This window comes from Triplophysa rosa, linkage group LG9, assembly GCF_024868665.1.
Source record: "Triplophysa rosa linkage group LG9, Trosa_1v2, whole genome shotgun sequence".
Taxonomy (NCBI): Eukaryota; Metazoa; Chordata; class Actinopteri; order Cypriniformes; family Nemacheilidae; genus Triplophysa; species Triplophysa rosa.
This window is the reverse complement of record NC_079898.1, coordinates 84,761-105,695: the sequence shown is the minus strand read 5'-3', so window position 1 is coordinate 105,695 and position 20,935 is coordinate 84,761. Positions and strand designations below refer to the sequence as shown.

The 20,935-nt window shown below is 37.4% G+C and overlaps 1 protein-coding gene across 1 annotated transcript; it reads right to left on the bottom strand.

Annotated features, from left to right (window-relative positions):
- Positions 1-1,194: 1,194 nt before the first annotated feature.
- On the bottom strand, positions 1,195-5,162 carry b3gnt2l (UDP-GlcNAc:betaGal beta-1,3-N-acetylglucosaminyltransferase 2, like). The gene is made up of 2 exons (XM_057341577.1): positions 4,995-5,162; positions 1,195-3,683 (listed from the first exon to the last, which is right to left on the bottom strand). Exon 2 carries the CDS (start codon positions 3,460-3,462, stop codon positions 2,179-2,181), a length of 1,284 nt encoding a protein of 427 aa, XP_057197560.1. The 5' UTR covers positions 3,463-3,683; positions 4,995-5,162; the 3' UTR covers positions 1,195-2,178.
- Between the last annotated feature and the right edge of the window lie 15,773 nt (positions 5,163-20,935).

Here is a 20,935-nt window from a genome sequence, read left to right as displayed (position 1 = left end):
TTTATTGTAGCCTACGGCTTTTTTAAAGGCTGCTGATAAGTTTAGGAGTTTATCGCATGTATTTTTCAATAGGCTACTTTAGGCCTAAAACGTTTCATTGAGTTTTCTGATATGTCCACACATTTGCGATATTATCAGGGCGCCACCATTCGAAACTTGAGAAAATGTGAACACGTTACAGGTATTTTCATTAGGCGATATACATATGAAAACCCCGTCATCATTTTCTCACTCTTATTTCATGACTTTAAATGCAACACGTCGATTTCCTGCACGCTTCACACACAAACCTGTTATACAGCGTCAGTCACAGAGACTATCATTACACTTTTTATACCTGACAGACAAGATACAAAACCATGAACTGCTGACTAAAGAAGTTTTGTTATTTATTTTAAATCAGTGCGTTTATTTAATTCATACGGTGAAGACGCAGTTACATTTCTACATTATGCAGATTCTTTGTTAAAATGCTACTGGACTGTTAAATAACCCACTGTGCCTGATAATAAGATTATAATAAGATAATAAGAAAACACTTTCCTGCAGCTGACTGATTTTAAGTCATTTGTTTATGATGGTGCTTTTTTCCCATTTTAAATATATACTCATCCAAAAGAGTGGAAAAGTGATGGCTGGTGTTACTGTAAAATTGTTGCAAAAAATAACTTAAAGTAATTTTATTACTGGCTACCCTAAAATTTTATTTTGAAACAATTTCAAATTGAAAAAGACTTTTTAATAATATCATTAACTTGTTAAAATTGTTACATTTTTACATTGTAAAAATACTTTTTACATCTAAATGGTGGAGGGGATGGTTGCTGTGAGGGGCCTCCAAAATACATTTTGCTATAGGGCTTTAGAACCGGCACTGTGTACGTGTCTCATCATGTCACAATAATATAAGGTTCAAAACCACAGTTGCTTCCTCCTTTTTAAAGCTCAGCATCACGTGTGGAATTTATGACTTTATGAAAGGAGGAATTAACTTTCCTTTTTCCATACATAACAAGCAGTACAACAACGCTTAACAAATAACGCCTCATGCAAGACATTCAGCTCCCATGAGGCCCATGTTCCTGGAGAATTATATATATATACAGTATATATATATATATATATATATATATATATATATTATTGTAACATTAATGCACAACAAGACATCTGATGAGAAACTTATAAGACATTTTCAATTTTGTGCAATTTAATAAACCCATTCAAAACACAATAAAATGAAACCATAAACACATACATATAACCGCAAAAAAAATATGACGTAGCTTCACATTCTCTATAATAACTGCCCATGAACACAAAAAGAATGAATCAGAATCTAACTTCACACAAAAATAAAAAACTTGTGATCTTTCATTCACCTTCAAAACCCATATTTGACTCAGTGGAGAAATGTCTCAGTGGTTTTGTGTTCATACAATGGAATTCATTGGGGGTCAATGTTGTTTGGACACTAACATTCTTCAAATTATCTTCTTTTGTGATCTGCAAAAGTCAGTCAGTCAGTCATGCAGGATTTTTAATGACATGAGGGTGAATGATGACAAAGTTTTAATTTATGCGTGACCTATCGTGAGCCTGTAAAGCGGCTCAGTTTAATTGCACAGAATCCTACAGGTGGACACCATGCCGGTTACATAAATAAAATAAAAATACAGAAATCAAATATTTACCACGAGGCTGTCAAATCGATTAATTGATTCCAAAATAAATGTGTGAGTGTGTGTGTGGCATATGTGTGTATATAATATATATATATAAGCTTTGTATATATGTACATTTAAGAAATACGTGTAATGTAGCCTATATTTCTACATTATATTTGCATATACATTTACTGTATATATATTTATGTAAATATTTGTTAAATATACACACACATGTATGTGTGCATTTCCTTACAGTACATACAAATATACACAACATGTACATATATCGTAAACATTTATTTTTCAATCGATTAATTGTGATTAATCACTTAGACAGCACTAACTTCAAGTTGCACTGCAAGTACAATCTTCAACCTCTACAAATTCACAGCCCAAGTTACTTCAACCCAAACGAAAGCAAAAAAAGCTTCAATTTACAGAGTCTGACAAAACCACATTTTTCACAAAGCTTTTTCGGTTGAACAGAATGGTCTTTTTAAACGACTTGTCAGCAGGTCAGCATGGAGCTGTGCATATTCCTCCACAGTCTCATCGTCTGCTGAGGGTTCCGTTGGTGCACCAGGAGCAGGTCTTTGTGTACACATACGTTCTCTCGGTCTTGCTCGCGGATATCAAACGTCTTAAAACCACCATGTTTCACTGGAGTGATTCCAAGGGCTTTAAAGCACATTCCCGTGTACACATCATCAATAGGGAAGAAAGGTATGTAGAAGGAAACATGGTAAAGAGACGGGAGAAGGTTTCCAGAAAAGAGAAAGCCACCACCCCCAGCATACGGTGGGTACGGGCCTTCGTAGAAAGACTGAGGAACGTAATATTTGATTTTAGTGTCACGTAATGGGGAGGCTTCAAAAATGATCTGCCCGGTGTACAGAGACGACTCCTGCGTAGGTTCAAAAGACTCCAAGTGTTTCAGTATCGCTTCAGTGTTCGCAAAAACATCATCGTCACCTTTAAAGACGAAAGACACGCGAGGACAGCTTTCCAGCATCCATTTGAAGAACACGTGCTCCTTCAGTGTCAGGTTATAAAACGAGTCTTGAAAATCCCAAATGAGAAGGTCTCGAAACTCTTGAGCTTCCAACGAAAGGAGTTTGTCAAGACTGGGATCATCCATAGACGATCGACCTAGCAGAAAGACAGTTCGCACCTGCACCCCATTTTCATACGCGCCTTCTTTTCCCCAGGTCTCTCGCACCGCCTGGCGCCTCTCAAAGTGCGTCGGCGCAGATTTAATAGCAAAGAGAAGGAAAATATGCTCTGCTTTGTTCCCCGACACACACTTTCCAGGCTGATCGATAAAAATGGGCGGATCCCGACATTCCATGCCTTTAAGAAAGTCACGGTAGAGGGAAGGGTATGATTGAACATCTTGAATGTTTGTTTGCAGTAATTCAAAACTCTCAGGTTGACACCGAAACCTGTTGCGCGGGTCGTCGAGCGTTTGATTTCTGGCAGCGTCAAACTGCCTGAGGAGAGCATGAAGTTTACGGTTCCAGAAGGCACCGTTTTTTGGAATAAACTTCTGGAAATTCTCAGAAATATTCAGAGGTGGAAGTTTATATGGCATAACACTTTTGACTTTCTTGACGGTTGTTGCTACTGTGGTGGTGGTGGTGGTGGTTTTTTTCAGGGTGGATGATGTGACTGACGGGAGTTCAGTCAGATCTCTTGGAGAGGGCGCCACATTCTTCAGCTTCGAATAGAAAATAACAAGGCACAGGCTGCTGGCTAATATTATAATGAGGAACTTTGAACACTTCACTCTCATTTTACAACAACTCCAGCACACACTTGTAAAGATGTCCTTTTGTTTTTCCCGAAGAAGTGATGGGGGACTTGTCCTCAGGGGTTATTTGTTGCTTATTGCGGTAGATGTTGTCACAATTGTAGCGTTACAGGCACGACCAGAACATCCAGATTAATGAATTCCTGTATTTCTGAGGAAACCATTACTTGAAAATCGTACTCCCACTGATGTCAGCCACGTGCCTGGTAAACACAAAACACAGTATCACTAGTGAGAATGTCTAACGGCCTCTTTACACAGCAACGGCAGCACAGAAACCGAATCTGACGCGGCATAAAACCACGAAAATGTGTATTTACACTGACCGTTAATGCGGATCTAAAGCGTCATAAATGCATTTACACAGAAATTTAATCCGCCACAGAGACGCTTTAACTCGCCTGAGTAAAGACGCCATAAGTCAATATGAGCAACCGAAAATGGTAACACTTTAGAATAATGGTCCGTTGTTAACAAGTAACTATGCAGAAAGTAATAGGCAGTACTACATTAACACTTACCTTAATACTATTAACTAATATAGAAGCAAGATTAACTAAGCAGTAAGTAATAGCTAATTTAGGACAAAGGTAGTTCCTTATTTGGTATTTGATAATTACTAAAGAAAAATGCCATCATTGACAACTACTTGCGAACTATGACCAATTAATAAAGAAAAAACAATTAATTACTAATCTCAACATTAACGTACATAAAGTGAAAAAATAGGTTGTTTGTGGAAACTAATTTATGAATAAATACAAATACCAAAAGCCAAATACCAAAACAGGAATGGATATATTCTACATATATAGCCTATCCATAGAGATATATTTCATTGGGTACTGCCTATTACTTTCTGCATAGTTACTTGTTAACAACGGACCATTATTCTAAAGTGTTACCCCGAAAATTTGACTGAGTTAATAAAAAAACAGCGTGTTTATATACTGTTCCATTTACAGTCAAACGTTATTAATTGTCCACACATATCAGAACACAAAGTGACGTCTCAGAATCTGTGGGTTGTGTGGAAGGAAATGAGCGGCTTCAACACTTTACACTTTATTAATGCATCCATACATAGTGCACATGTTCTTCATTATTACTAGTAATAGAAATAAACATGTACTGGCACACAATATTATTTTATATTGATGTAAAATGAAATACAACCTTTACGTTTATTGGAAATCTGGTCTTAAGGGATTAATTAAAAAGAACAAGCTCTAACCTGAGGTTCACTCTCGTGAGGATAAAATGCATTGAGCTCAGGGAGAGACAGACAATATGTGACCAAAACGCAACGAGTGTCTACCTGATATATTATGTAAGTTACTAATAACAAGATAAGAAGGCAACTCGCTAGGTTGACACACACAGAACGTCGGTATATTGGTTTAGAAACCATTCATTTCTGATGAGAAATCACCGTTTCAAAGTGTTTTAACATCAACTAGCTCTAGTATTTAAACACATGCACATATATATTGTACGAAAAACCGACAACTCACCCTCAGATGTATTTTCACACTTCACCGCGCAAACAGACGATCTTCAGAGTGTGACCAGAAATAAAGGAAATAACTTTATTAACCACCAGCCGTTTCTTCTAAGTGACATCTGAACAGAGACGAAAGACACTACACCCCACCCTTTTCCATCATCACCTATGGCTGGTTAGTTTGGATAAGCCCACACACCTGTGCACTGAATCAATCGACTTGAACCTCTCATATTCGACTCTCGAACGAATCGTTCTGTAGAACCGATTCTCATGTGATCACACAGCCATAGAGTAATCAGAACTACGTCTCAGATTTCCGCATTTGTATAGGCATCGAGGCTGTCTCGTTGTAGTTAGAAAACTTGATCAAATTAGCATTTATATCTCTTAAGTCGTAATCATTGTAGTTTCATTCTTACCTCGAAATGTAACGGTTGCTTTTCTGAAATAAAACCTGAAATAATCAACCTCCGGAGGACGCAGCTGTAGCCTACTGGAAATGGAAACCGCAGCAACCGCAGTGTATTAATATAGACCTTCTTTTTGATTAAATACTTATCTTTTCGCTAGTTAAGAATGGGAAAACAGCATCAGTAAATGAGTTTAGTGCGTGTCAAAATACCCATACTTGCGATATTGGCCACTTAAAAGTGCGCGTGCACACGTAAGTTCTTAAAAATGCCAGATATCATGGACAATATGGACACTACTCTATCCAATGCACGATTATTTTACTATAGTTTACTAATACATTCATATTTCTGTGTATAAACATTAACTGCAAATGTTGTGTTTATGGGAAGGAAAAAAACTACACTGTTACTAAAACTGTAAAAACATTTCTGCGTTGAATATCAGCCTAAACATAACATAAAATAAGAAATGTTGTCTAAAATAGTTTAAATTGAGGCAGTAAAATGATTAACTGAAAATAAATAAAAATAAAATAAAATAAACAAATAATACAATGACAAAAGCACAAAACAAACTGCTAAAAATTAAACTAAAATGAACATGGATATTAATAAAACTGACAACAATAAAGCTGATCAAATGAGCATGAAAAAGTTAATTAATATAGTTTATAGATGGTTTCACCAGCAAGAACATAAACAAACCTTATGTGGCCCAAACTTAACTTCCAGTTGACCTTCACTAAGAATCAATAACTGTTGAATATAGTTTTAATGTAATTCAATACAATTAATGTACAATAAAATATTAATATAAAAAAAAATTATACAAAATAAATTGTTGTATTATAACCAAACACAGACCAGAAGTTAACTTTGAGCCGGGTGCGTGTCTGATGAAACCGCCTATTGTCAAGTTAATACATTGAAAAGACTGAAAACTTGTGAGCCCAGGGGCGGACTGGCCATCTGGCGTTCCGGGCGTTTTCCCAGTGGTCCGCTATCATTTGGGGCCGGTACGGATGCTTTAGCCGCTCAGACGGACGTATTGTAAATGCGAATGCATGCAACGCGAATGCAAAAGACACGTATGGATTACACCCCCCCTCCCCGTCGACAGATTTAACCATGCACCACTACCCCCCCTCCGGTTGACAGACCTATCCATGCACAACCAACCATCCCCCCACCCCCGTCGACAGAAATGTTGGAGGGCCGATGTGGGCCCATAGGTATTGTGAGTAACGTATGTAGGTCAATGAACAAATGGATCCCATGAAGACATCCCAGACATAGATCAGAATGTATGCATTGCATACCATACCGTTTTTCGAGTGCAGCAAAAAAGGGGTTCTAGTGTAGAAATAACAGAAACCATACAACAGCAAGTTGTAATGGCTGGTCTACTGAATGTACTTTTACAGTATATGCATTCAAATATAATGACAACTTTAATACCAGAAACACTGAGTGCTGTCTTCAGTTATGACAGCCTGTTAATCTATGTCCTGTTTTCAGCACAAACCATGTCAATCACATGACCACATTAAAAAAAAGCACACAGGAGGGGCTTTTTTCACTGTTGTCAGGAAGTGTTTAGGGTTATACTTCAATCAGAGGTTAACCAATATCCTATTCATTCAAGCATTTTAATGACTGTTATTTATTGATAGCCTATGTATTGTATGTTATTATCTGTGAAAATAATAAAAGCTGAATTATGTTTGCAACATCTCCAGGCAGCTTTTTCAGTTATGCAGACTTTAGGGCAGACTTTTCAGGGCAGACTTCAATCGCTGTAGCAGCCAAACTTTGTTTTGGATTTCCTCCATTGATAATACAGAACCGTTAATATATATTATTTTTGTGTCAGTGAAATATTGCTTTAAATGGTCGCTGCACGATAAAAGTATTTTTATAATTATGGGTCAATGACACAATAAGCATCTAAAAACTGTTTTTTTGTAATTCATATTTCTGAGTGAGAAACAGATTTGTTTTTTGAATAACATTTCAATGAGTTTTTTTAACAGGTTGTTTGACTTCCCCACTCATAAAATTTCAGGTGGTAAAACCAAATGACTTCAAACACTTCCTGGTTGCACCACCTGACTTTTTCAACTAATTTATATTGAACAGACTTCTACTTGGATGCCTGAATTTGCTTTAGCCTGTGCTACCAACACTGAAAACAAACAACTAGTAGGATTTACTTTTTTTTTATTTGCCTAAGTCTTTGCACAATTTTGACACAAAAAAAGTAAAATATTAAGTAAAATAAAAAAATTGCCAAAATTATGGAAATTTACCATTTATAAATTGCGTTAAATGGAAAATGTATTTAAACCATATTTAATCACTTTTTAATAGTAATTAAAAACTCAATAAGTGACATGTAATAAATGTATCAAGTTATTTTAAAAGTTGTGTATTAATTTGTAATATATGATATCTCTCCTAACTGCAATTATCAGGATTATGATAATATAGCTTTGAGCTTTATGAGTCTTTTTATAGGACAAGTGCATTGACTGAAAGGTTGTCAGCAAAGTCAGCTAATAGTATGAACACATTTGGGAAAACATACTCCGTTATGCTTGACTTGCTAAAAACAGCCATGTTTATATTTTAAATTTGTATATTCCTGTTACTGATCATTGTTCATCGCTCATTCCCCATTCATTGTTGCCCACTGTTTTCATTTCTGAACGGTCATGTAACAATGGTAACACAAGACAAGCAAGAAATACTGGAAATTGTTCACTGAATCACTCAATCATCGATTTTTGACAAAAATGGCTTGACACACAACTTGGCACATGTGAAAAATGTTTTAAAAAATATGTCCAGTAAGATTCAGAATCAGAATAAAATTAGGAACTTAAAAATGGTGAATGTTAAGTTTACAAAATAGCTTTTATACGGAAGCAAAAACAAAAAACCTGTTTAGTCATTTATGGGATTAATTATCTAAGCAGTTGAGCCAGTGAGAATCTGACAAAATTTGGAATAGCAAAAAAACAGCACATTTATCAGTAAACTAAGAATTTTATTTGAAAACCATCATCATAATTTTGTCTTTTTTCCTATGTGTGGTTTGTCGGGCTGCCAGAGATGAGAACTAACAAGAGTTTTTATTTAAAGAATTCATTAAAAGTGATTTTAACCTCACCACTTATGTCTTTCTTTTTGGTGGGTGAGGAAAATACAAAAAAAACACATTGAAGCATTATATGAGGCCTGTATAGGTTAAATCATCATTTCACTCTCTTTTTACATTACACTATTTCAAAATAAAAAGTTACAAGCATTACAAAACATTTTTTTCAGAGTGAGTCAATGCAGGAAACGCCAAGCAAAAATATGCAGAGATACAAAGCGTGGCATTTCTGATAAGAATAAAAATATACGTGCCACTGCAGGGAATCCTATTTCGAACGAAGGCTTTTTTTGTGCACAGTAAGACAGGTTTGCTCTATGTCAGTCGAGCACAAGGCAATGTCTCCTTCTAAAGCTTGGTGTGCACGGCACCCCATATTATTACTGGAACTCATTTCAGTTCTCATGCAACATCTGTAAATCCCATTTAAACAACCAGCCTTCATGTAGTGTGTTTTGAGGTCTGGCGGTACGACGGCGTCCATGACTGAGCAGCACGGATAAAGCGAAGGTATTAAGGCACTGAGAGCTGGTGCTGAAAGGTTCAGGAGGTAAAAGAGAGATGGTGACGGTCTGCCGTCGTACTGAAGTCACGGTGTTAAATGCACGACTGAAAGGAAGCGGAAACTAAAGACATGGCAGAGTTGAGGCAAGAGGGTTTTAGCGAAGGTCACTTTCATCTTCCTGTATGGTTTTCTTGATGCGGAGCAGCATTGTAGTGAGCCACTGATCCAGTCGTGAGATGGTGTCGTAATCCTTCACCTGTAACATGAGGAAAGTCTGTTAAACATGCTGTTATTCCTCCAAAATTGTATTGTTGATATCAGTGTTGTGTGGTGATGCCATATCACCACCACCTTACGATAAGAAGCACCAGTTTAAAAGATCAGGGCCAGTATTCACAAAACATCTTAAGGCTAAAAGTAGCTCCTAATTTACTGATTTTTTTAAAGATTTTATTCTTAAAAATAATCTGTCCTTATTTTAGGACTCCTAATTTTTTGTGCAAAGAGTATTTCACAAAGCATTTTAGCGCTAAAACTAGCTCCTAAAACTGACGTTAGGTGTAGTGAAGAGGACTCCTAAGTCCTAAGACCAACTCACAACAATCCTAAAATGGCTGTAACACTGGCAGTCTTCCTTGAAACGTAAACATTTAAGAAAGATTTCATGACAATGAGCTTAACCATAAAGACTACTAATATCTGCTAACTGTTTATGAGACAAGCAAAATGCTTACAATTAGCTGAACATATACTTTATATGAACATATAGTTAAAAATATATAGTTTTTAGACTCGCTTAAGGTGGTTTTTAATTTTTGCGAAAAAGGGTTAATGCGGATAATGGGAGATGGAAACACAGTTGCAGAATAAATTCCTCCAAAAATCACTATAACTATACTATACATAGCAACGAGGTCATCCTAAAAACGTTTACTGCTGTTTAGGAGAGCTCTTAGTGTTAAGATAAAATGTTTTGTGAATATGTCATCAGTTATCTATTTGAATAGAGTAGGAAGGATAAACGGAGGCATTTCTTACGGCGTCGGTAAATGCATCCACATTCTGGTCCTCAAAGGCATCTAAAAGTTTCTGATAAAAAAAGAAAAGTACATTAAGCACGTAATGTTCCATTGTGTTATTTTTAGGGCTAGAACTTGCAGATGTTTTTAGACAGGATAAATGCAGGTTATTCACAAGACTTCAATGCTTTTACCTTTATGTAAAGTGCTTTAAAGGTCCAGTGTATAAAAATGAGCCACATCAAGTGGTGAGGTTGCGAACTGCAACCAACGGCTCCCTCCACCCCTCCCTTTAGAAGAACTAATGGGGCTGACACAAGACTAAGATTGTTCACAGGATGTCCCGAGCAATGGGTTAGTAAGTGACACATAAGAGATTGTAGGTATGATGAAGAGAGTTTTAATGGTTCCTCCTCTTTCAAATATGAAAAAGCCAGCCAAGAATGCATCAACAGCAAAGTATCAAAATAACAAAGTAAATAAAATGTAACAATATACAGGCTCATTCAGCTAAACCACAAAAGTCTGAACAGCATCTGTTTGCACATATCCAGTCTTACTCTAACATTCTAAACCAACCGACCTTACTCTTTGTTCTGAGCAGGTTCCAACCTCCCTCATGGTGATTTGGGAGCCATTTTATATCCTAGGCTCCGCCTCCGGATCATACCATGTTGGAGGTAAAACCCATACGTAATACACATAGTTGTGAACCAAAATTGAAATAAATATGCATATTACTACGATAAATAACATACATACCTCAACAACATCTTACCATTCAACATATAAACTTTACAACAAACAATTAATATTGGCAGGTATAATGGTTGTGACCCTGCTGATGTCACACCTAAGATGGCTGCCAGTGTTTGCATAAAAGTCCAGGTTGAACATTAAACAGGTTTGGCTCTGCCTAACAAAACTGGTAAGTGTATAAAATCTATGTTATTGTATTTCCATTAAATGATGCTTGATGAAAAGAACATGTGTCTGTGGTTATTTCCATGTAGCAAACAATATTAACACAACACTTATTCACAATAACACCATGTACTGTATGTGTATGTCTCAGTGCTGCACTGTGACAAAGATGTATTCACATTTCCGCTTCTTTGCCAAATGAGATAATGAATTTATGAAATGCGCTCTGTAGAGCAGTTTGTCCGTTCAGGGCTACTGTAGAAACAACAAGGCCAATTCCATGTAAGGGGACCCGCGGTGTATGTAGATAGAAATAGCTCATTCTAAGGTAATAAAGACATAACGTTTCATTATGTAAGGACTTTATACACCTTATGGAGGAATTTCATGATATGTCTTGATGTTTTTGATCATTATTCACTATGTATTGCTCTTCGTTTTAAACACATTTGTATGAGATTCAGAAAAGCACAGCTGTGTTTTTGATGTCTGGCAGTGTTTATGAAATCTGGGGACTTTTTCCGGCCCCAACCCTACAGTATGACCAAATCTGGGCATGTTCCGCCCCGTTACTATGACTACAATCTGTATTGAGCAAGGCCACAGTTTTGCCACAGTTAAAGACAAGAGAAGGAGGTGAAGAAGGGGAAACATGTCATGATGACCATGACATAATTGTGGTGGGCGAGGATATATAAAAATATATTTAAAAAATGAGGTAATAGCCAGCCTACCACGAATAGATACGCATCTTGTTGCTTTGGATATATTGGTGGCAGAAAATCAACAATTGGTTAATAAAAATAAGAGATAACGGGAATCTACCTGATTGGTTTTAGAATTGACCACCTTTCAGAAGTTTCACTATAACTGTAGACTGAAAACACTTGATTTTTAGATGACTTGGAACATCTCACTTTGTTTGACTCGAGCAAATAAAGTTAACTCCTTGACACCCGGACCTTCTTTGTCGGATAGATTTTTTAATGAACTACAAGATCGTTATTTTCACCACAACAACCTCTGAACAGATAGTTATATATATTATATTGCATTTCTGTCAATAGATCTTCTAAAAATACACACTGGACCTTTAAATCAATTGAATTAATTAAAAAAAATTACATTTACGCATTTGGCAGACACTTTTATTCAAAGCGAATAAAAGTGTCTTTTATTCCCTGGGATCGAACCTAAGACATTGGCGTTGCTAGCGCAATGCTCTACCAAGTGAGCTACAGCATCACAGCATGTTATAATAATAACAAACCAATGCAAAACTGGGGGCAATACCAGGGAAAATGGTTGCAAAATCTGTTGGGCAGTTTAATGTCTCAGACTTTAAAGGCGGGGTGTCCGATTTCTCTTAGCCGTTGTTGATGTTCAAATCCCCAAAACAAACACACCCCTACCCCCATCTGTCACTTTCGTCAGCGCTCGGCTCTGCCAATGTCTGTCCTGTGCACTGTGCACCTTACTGCTGATTGGCTACAAGGTTGTTTTGGTACTCGGCCTGTCTAAAGCATAATTCGGAAATCGGTTACCCCGCCTTTAATGTCTCTTAGTTTTGGTGTATACATATACTGTATGTCTGTGTGTATACATAAACAAAGACCCATGTGGGATACCAAGATGTCGGCATCCAAGATGGCGGCAGCGGAGGCACGGTGGCAATGCACTGGTTACTTATGATTTGTTTTTCTTTGTTTTTGTCTGCTTTTGAGAAATGTTATGCAAGTTAATTTATCGGTAACGCTGTCAGCAGCATTGGTGCATTTCGCGGCTCGTGCCGGTTTCTGGTCTGCTTTGTCACCTGATTTCGTGTTCGGTGGTCGGTGTGTCGGTGGTAGTCTTCAATCTACGGACATTGGGCGAGTGTTTCTGGTGGCAAGTCTGCCCTTTTTGGACTTGAATGTCGCTGCTAGACTTCAGGCTACGGACGACAGTTCTCGCTGCAAGTGCTGTTGGATGAAGTGCTACCGGACTACATCCGATTCTCGCTTATACAGGTGCTGGTCATATAATTAGAATATCATTAAAAAGTTGATTTATTTCACTAATTCCATTCAAAAAGTGAAACTTGTATATTATATTCATTCATTACACACAGACTGATATATTTCAAATGTTTATTTCTTTTAATTTGATGATTATAACTGACAACTAATGAAAATCCCAAATTCAGTATCTCATAAAATATTACTTAAGACCAATACAAAGAAAGGATTTTTAGAAATCTTGGCCAACTGAAAAGTATGAAGATGAAAAGTATGAGCATGTACAGCACTCAATACTTAGTTGGGGCTCCTTTTGCCTGAATTACTGCAGCAATGCGGCGTGGCATGGAGTCGATCAGTCTGTGGCACTGCTCAGGTGTTATGAGAGGCCAGGTTGCTCTTGTGTGTGTGTGTGTGTGTGTGTGTGTGCATACTTGTCTGTGTACGTTTGTGTGCGTGCGCGTCCGTGTGTGTGTGTCTATGTTTTCAACTTTTTCTTGTTTTTGCAGGTACAACTTTAATTGTTTTGCTTATAGTCAATATGTCTTATGTACAGCTGCTTTGTAACAATAAAATTTGTAAAAAGCGCTATATAAATAAAGTTGAGTTGAGTTGAGTATACGACGGCAAACTTAACTACGCTACCTAAAGAAACAAACATACAAGGGAGGCAAGTCACACAAAAGACTATACTAACAAAAGAGAAACTATCTTAAATAAAGTTTACCAAGACTTAGAAGTGAGGTTGTACAAAACTTAAAACAACAACCTCCAATAACAAACTCACAGCCCCCATGATATGCATCCATGGCGTTGAACTTGACTTGGTGAAACCTGGAGCTAGCACACCTATTACACAGGCTTTTATACAGCATAACACGGGTTTACAATCAACCATCAAGTCGACATATTCTCGAAGCATCACGACTCAAAGATCAATGAGACCATTACAAAACACCTTACAGGTGTTCAATAATCATAAACGGCAACCACACGAATGAAGACCCACTCTGATGCGCTGACGCAGAGAACTCGTGGCCTTTAAATACCTCCAGCGCATCAGCGGATTGGCAAACGATGAGTGGCAGTAGAGCCAGCCAATGAGCACTAACCTAGACACGCTGTAAAGAACACACACACACACAAAAGACACGATAGCAAAAAGGGAGAGAAAAAAAGAAAGAACAATATATACACACGTGGAACGTAACAGAAGGGAAAAATACCCCAAATGTATGTATCAAGGGATTTTGTCATGGTCCTGCCTCCTTGTTCATGATTTTCCGGTCTAGGGGCAGGATTGTGACAGATCCCTTGTGTTTAGTGTAGAGAGAGACATGACATTATTTGTTTTGACCTGCCATGCTCTCTCTCTGGGTCTCGTCATTGACCCCGCCCCCTCGTTTTCTCGTTCACCTTTCCCTGAGTGTTCCATTACCCACACCTGTCCCTTGTTAATTATCCTTTCTTTGTCTCCCTATAAAATGCCCTCGTGTTCTTTGTCTTGTGCTCGTTCGTTGTGCTTACCTGTTTGTATATCCCGCTGTGTGCTCGCCTGTGTAAGTTACCTTGCGAAGCTTTGATACATTGTTCCTGTTTTCCTAGTCGTGTCTCAGTTTAGTCTAGTCCAGTCAGTAGTGTCAAGTGTTATGTTAGTTTAGTCCAGTAGAGTTTATTGTTCCTGTCAAGTTTGTGTATTATTTATCTGTCAGTGTTGTTTTATCCCCTTGTGGATTTTTGCTTTGTGTATTATTTATTAAATTACTGTTTCTCCTGCACCGACTGCCTGCACTTGGGTTCTGTCCTTCCCCATTCCTGACAGAACGAACGAGCCAGAATAGAACCCAGCAGGCAGCGATGGACTCGGTGCGGTCCTGCCAGGCTCGCCTCCTCTGCGGCATTCGCCAGGGGAACATGGACCTGGGGGACTATGTCAACCGGTTCCTGGAAGCTGCAGAGGAGATGGTCTTCGGGGAGGCGGAACTGGCGGTGATCTTCAAAGCCGGTCTCAGGGACCCTCTTTCACGGGCGGAGATGCGGTCGTTGAGATTGCTGGACTTTGACGTTGTGTGGCGGTTATGGAGGAATTTCATGATATGTCTTTATGTTTTTGATCTGTCTTTATGTTTTTGATCATTATTCGTTATTCACTATGTATTGCTCTTCGTTTTAAACACATTTGTATGAGATTCTGAAAAGCACCCTGCACAGCTGTGTTTTTGATGTCTGGCAGTGTTTATGAAATCTGGTGACTTTTTCCGGCCCCAACCCTACAGTATGACCAAATCTGGGCATGTTCCGCCCCGTTACTATGACTATAATCTACATTGAGCAAGGCCACAGTTTTACCACAGATAAAGACAAGAGAAGGAGGTGAAGAAGGGGAAACAGGTCATGATGACCATTACATAATTGTGGTGGGCGAGGATATATAAAAATATATTAAAAAAATTAGGTAACAGCCAGCCTACCACAAATAAATACGCACCTTGTTGCCTGGGATATATTGGTGGCAGAAAATCAACAATTGGTTAATAAAAATAAGAGATAACGGGAATCTACTTGATTGGTTTTAGAAAGGACCACCTTTCAGAAGTTTCACTATAACTGTAGACTGAAAACACTTGGTTTTTAGATGACTTGGAACATCTCACTTTGTTTGACTCAAGCAAATAAAGTTAACTGCTTGACACCCGGACCTTCTTTGTCTGAGAGATTTTTTGAACTACAAGACTGATATTTTCCACAACATATTTGGCGAGCCAGCCAGGAGTTGGAAAGAGGCTGAAGACATCTGACAACACCCGAGGGCATACCATCCGGCTGACTACACAGACCAAGCGCGCATTATAGGTGAGCATACTTTTGCTTATAGTTTAGATTTAACATCTGTGTGGTCTGCTGGAGGTGAGTTCTGGGTAGAGTTGGTGTCTATAAAAAGCCTCTCCTAAAAAGAAATCAAATTAATTTATTAAATATGCAGGAGGGTCCCGGATCTCAACGAGAAAAAGTCTGAATGAGAATGGATGAATGATTGCAGTAAAGATACTGCCTGTAGATTTAGGTTGTCCCAAGAGGGGACTGAGACCGCCTGCAAGCGTGCGGTGAGATATTTATTCCGCCTGCTGCGTGCAGAAGAGACCGCCTGCAAGCGTGCGGTGAGATATTTATTCCGCCTGCTGCGTGTCATCAGGGCCATGTCATAAATCTAGGCCTGCTTGAAGTTATATCTGCTTACTGTGGCTTGAACTATTATCGATGCAATTATATTTTGACACAACAAAAATCATTCATGTAGTCACCCTCTCGCAGTGTCTGGAAATGTTTAACAACAAATACATATACACAGGCACCAAGTGCACACACATAGTTACTGTGATATTATCAACAAAGTTGATTGTAGTTCAGTTGAATTGAAATAACTTTGAAGGGGTTATATGCCAAAATAACAAACAGAAAAACAACTATCTGCCTGCCTATCCGGCACTAAAAGGCTTTACTACTCTGCGCTCCCAAAAGAAAATATACACTTACAAAGAAAAATACAATTCTACACTGCCTCCCTAACTAAACAAAAACAGAGCGAACAGCAAAACAAAATGTATCAAAAGAAAATGGCAACCCTTTTAATATCCATTCTTAGTGATAAATGTCATCAGATATAAAGTTCACTAAATGACTGAACATAAAAAAGAAAAAAAATCAAACTTAACTGTGTTGTATTAAAATATTTAAATTAGATTTGACAAGTATAAAAATCCCCTTTGTTTTGTAGTGCAGCCGTAATCTCAAGCATTACACAGACACTTTGTTTTCTGCAAATAATCTGATTTTTGTCTGATTTTCCAGGTTATTTTACTTCAAAGGGGGTTTCCAATTGCATCTAGTGCATTCATAAGTAAATTAAAAATCTCTGATGATTGTAATACATAATTATGATAGTATTATTTTCAGTTGTCCAAACAAATATAAATTCAAAACAAGACTTCATTTCATATCCAACCTTAATCTTACTAGGCATATTTCATGGTTGAACAACTGAAGCCAGAGAAACCAGATCTTCACACTCTGGAAAAATATTTCAGTGCTCAATAAATATCACCAAAATAAACAGCTATATCAACTTCTTTTAAAAACCGTTAAAGTGATTTTTCCAGTGAGAGTAAGTCACATTTCCGCATAGCAGAGCTATCCAAAGTGGTGTCCAACGTAAAATAAAATACCAATTAACAAACGGACAAAACGGACAGCAATAAAATAAAAAATTTAAAATGCCAATGAGAAAAGATACGTTTTCATCCTCTATTTAAAAACAGTAATGGAAGATGTAGGATGGGTGTCCAGAAGGAATTGGTTCCACAAACCACGGGCAATGAGAGAGAAAGCTCTGTCTCCCTTAGATATTAACCGATACTGAGGGACAAATAACAAAACCTTGTCAGTGGATCTTAAAAGTCTGGAAGATGACAAAGGGATAAGAAGATCTTTCAAATAAGATGGTGCTTGTTCATTAAAAACTTTAAAACCAAACAACAGAATCTTGAACTGAACTTTAGTTGAATATCATGAAAATCCACTGTTTATATGCATTTGTTCAAATTAAAATAAAAATGACCTAAAAATTAAATTATGATCCAAATTATGTTTCTGTCTAACTGTGATTAGTTCTGCTTAGAATATAGAATGTATGTCATGAACAGGATATAAATGTAAAACAAATCAAAATAAGCACTTAAACATTTTCTCAATTGCTTTTGTTTATGGCATTTGTCATGATTATAGTAAGCTGTATCTGAGCCATAAATGTGCTCATATGGAATGCATTAATGCATTATTGTGTCAGGTCAGGTGACAGAAGCAGTCCTGTCATGCTGTGGAGAGTCAGGGTCACAGGTGATTAGGCTTTTAAAACATGATTATGTTATTTGTTGTGCATTATATTAAAGTTACAACAGGGTTGCACTGTTATATAGGTCTATTAAGCACTCAGTCATACATGCAGTAGTTTTAAAAATGTAAGCATAAACATGTATGTATGAAAAATAGTTTTATCCAGACTGTAGATGCTGTTAAACATACAGTACAGTAGTTAATACAGAGTGGCTAATTGTATATTCTGGTTTATTTCTAAGTAAACTGATCTTGTTGTAGACAGCAATAGACAGTGTAGCAATGAGAGTGACAACAATGTGTAGAAAACCATTTCAAATCAAACTTATTTTAAGTATTATTAAATTATTATATTGTTTAATACTGTAAGCCAAGTAAACGGCACTAAACTTTAGTGACAATGCGGCTCTGCAGACCAATTTTATATTCCCACCAATGTCAAAATCCCGGTCTATTGTGCAACACTATATTGAACACTTTCAACAAAGCAGACAAAATCCAGATTAAAAAGGAAACAAATTAGCTGTATTTAAAAACGGGGTCAATTGTGACAGCATGACTTTCTAAAAGTTTTGAGAGAAAAGATAACTTGGATACAGGTCAAAAGTTATTAAAGCAGCTTTCATGCAAACCTTGCTTCTTAAGCAAAGGCTGAACAACTGCATGCTTAAAGCAGTTCGGAACCAAACCAGTGCCCAAAGATGAGTTCATCAACAGCTAGACACTTGGGCCGATTACTGGGAATGCTGCTTTTATCATATCTGATGGAAAAACATCGAGTGACGAGGTGGTTGCCTTCATCTTGCTAACAAGATCAGAAAGTTCCATTAAAGAAACATGTTGGAAATTGTAAAGATAAATGGACGGGACAGCAAGTTCAAAGACAGGTCTGGGAGCTGTGAGACGAAATAAGAACAGATAGCACTCACTTTTTCCACAAAAAATTCTCACAGAGCTCAGCTGAAGGCTCCCTAAAAAACTGTGATTTCAGATTAATTACTGAATGTATTGTTGACAATAAACTCCTAGGTCTATGAAAGAGTGTAGAAATCAGGTCAGGTCAGGTATTTTGATCTAGCTGACTTTGCTGCTCTCTGAAATTTAACAAGATTAAGGGAGCTATTAGAACATTTATTAAAAAACTTGATGTGAAACATGACGTCCCAATATTTAACAAACCCTTTATTACACAATTAGATCAAATTGACTCACTGTGAAATGTGTACATTTACTGTATACCATTCATCATGAATTGCAGTGGTCAACTGTCTTTCACACTTGGGCAGTTCCCCATATCATGTGTCAGTCTGGTGGTGTCACTCCACAACTGTGAAGTCGACTGTTGGTAAAGCTTCCTCAGGAACTATTGGTCATGGGGCTTCCTTATTCTCTTGAGGTCCTCGTCTGTGCTACTGTGAATATATAGCTTCATACACAACAATTAATTGTCTCATATAAATTCTTAGTTCAATCTTGCAACCGTTCCAAAAAATGTCCTTCAATAACATAATGGCATTACTCTGCCTGTAAGCATTTAATAAAGCTTAAGTTTGTAATTCTGTTGATTTACATATGATGATTCATTAAAGAGCTATTTAGAAGGTGCACCTCTCAAAAACATATATTATAGATGTTTAATTATTATTTGGAGCATAAGGATTACTAGATAAGGGGTTTAGAATAAACACAAAATTCTCTCTTCTTTTGTCTGAATTTATGTTCAAATCCAACCCACTTCATATTTCAGGTGCTCTTTAATTATATCATGTTTAAAGGCTGTTATTATTCAAAGATCATACAATCCTTATCACTAGTGTTAACATAATTCATTATAGGCTTAATATGAAAAAATATGCATTGTGCATAAATCATTTCCAAATAACGTTTAATTATATTATAATTTATATCAATATGTCTTAAGCAATATATGAATAATCATGAAAATAAATGCGAACTATATTAGTATTATTATCTAAATTAATTTCTTTTTTATACTAGGACGTCCATATAACTATATAAAAATAATTAAGAGTGAAAATAAAATTATTGGACTAAGTCAAAACTCACATCAACTGCTTCTCGTCTCGTCTGTTCTCACTCACTCACGCGCACACACACACAGACACACAGAGGCAAACACAATTCCACCTCTCTCTCTCATTCACTTCCTGGCTACACACTCACATATCCATAGATTTCTCTGAGCCCTCATACAAACTTACACACACACTTACGCACACACACAGAGCCCCTCTGGCTCTCTCTCTCTCTCTCTCAACCACTCCTTTAGCTTCGCACACACACAGAGGCCTTACACACCAAACCTTTCCTTCTCACACGGTAATCACCTGAACGTCTCATGCACTCTCACACTCTCTCACACACACACACCTTTCTACGAGGACCAACGGCATTCAGGGTTTACCTTTAGCAGATCGCACAAAACAATATTATATAAGCAAAACGCTCAACTTATTTTCAGGGCCCTTATTTTGTGCAGTCAGCTGTTTGGTTCACCCGTCACGGCCATCAGCCTCCTGCCCTTTGCCTTGATCACATCCAGGGGGGTATTATTAGATGTATTTAATGCAATATAAGTCTTTGAATATTTTCCATACTCGCAATCTTTTATTCAATGCAAAAAACACTCAAAAAATTCTCATAATCAGTATTAAGAACTCATTTTTTAGGATACATACTGTATTAAAAAAAATAAAAATCTTCTATCATTCCTCTGCTTCCTTCATGGATGGTTACACTCCCACACACACACTTTCTGGGAATGTGGCCAACAATTCCCTCCCTTACAAGTTCTCCAGCTAGGCTGGATACACAAAACGTTACACAGACAGTATAGACAGACAAGACCCAGGTTTTAATTCTTACATCTAAAGTCTCCTCTCTGCGAAATAAATATCTCACCGCACGCTTGCAGGCGGTCTCTTCCGCACGCAGCAGGCGGAATAAATATCTCACCGCACGCTTGCAGGCGGAATAAATATCTCACCGCACGCTTGCAGGCGGTCTCTTCTGNATATTT

Bases quoted from the DNA above. Each gene is read 5' to 3' on its own strand.
- b3gnt2l (XM_057341577.1), bottom strand. From the start codon at position 3,462: ATGAGAGTGAAGTGTTCAAAGTTCCTCATTATAATATTAGCCAGCAGC.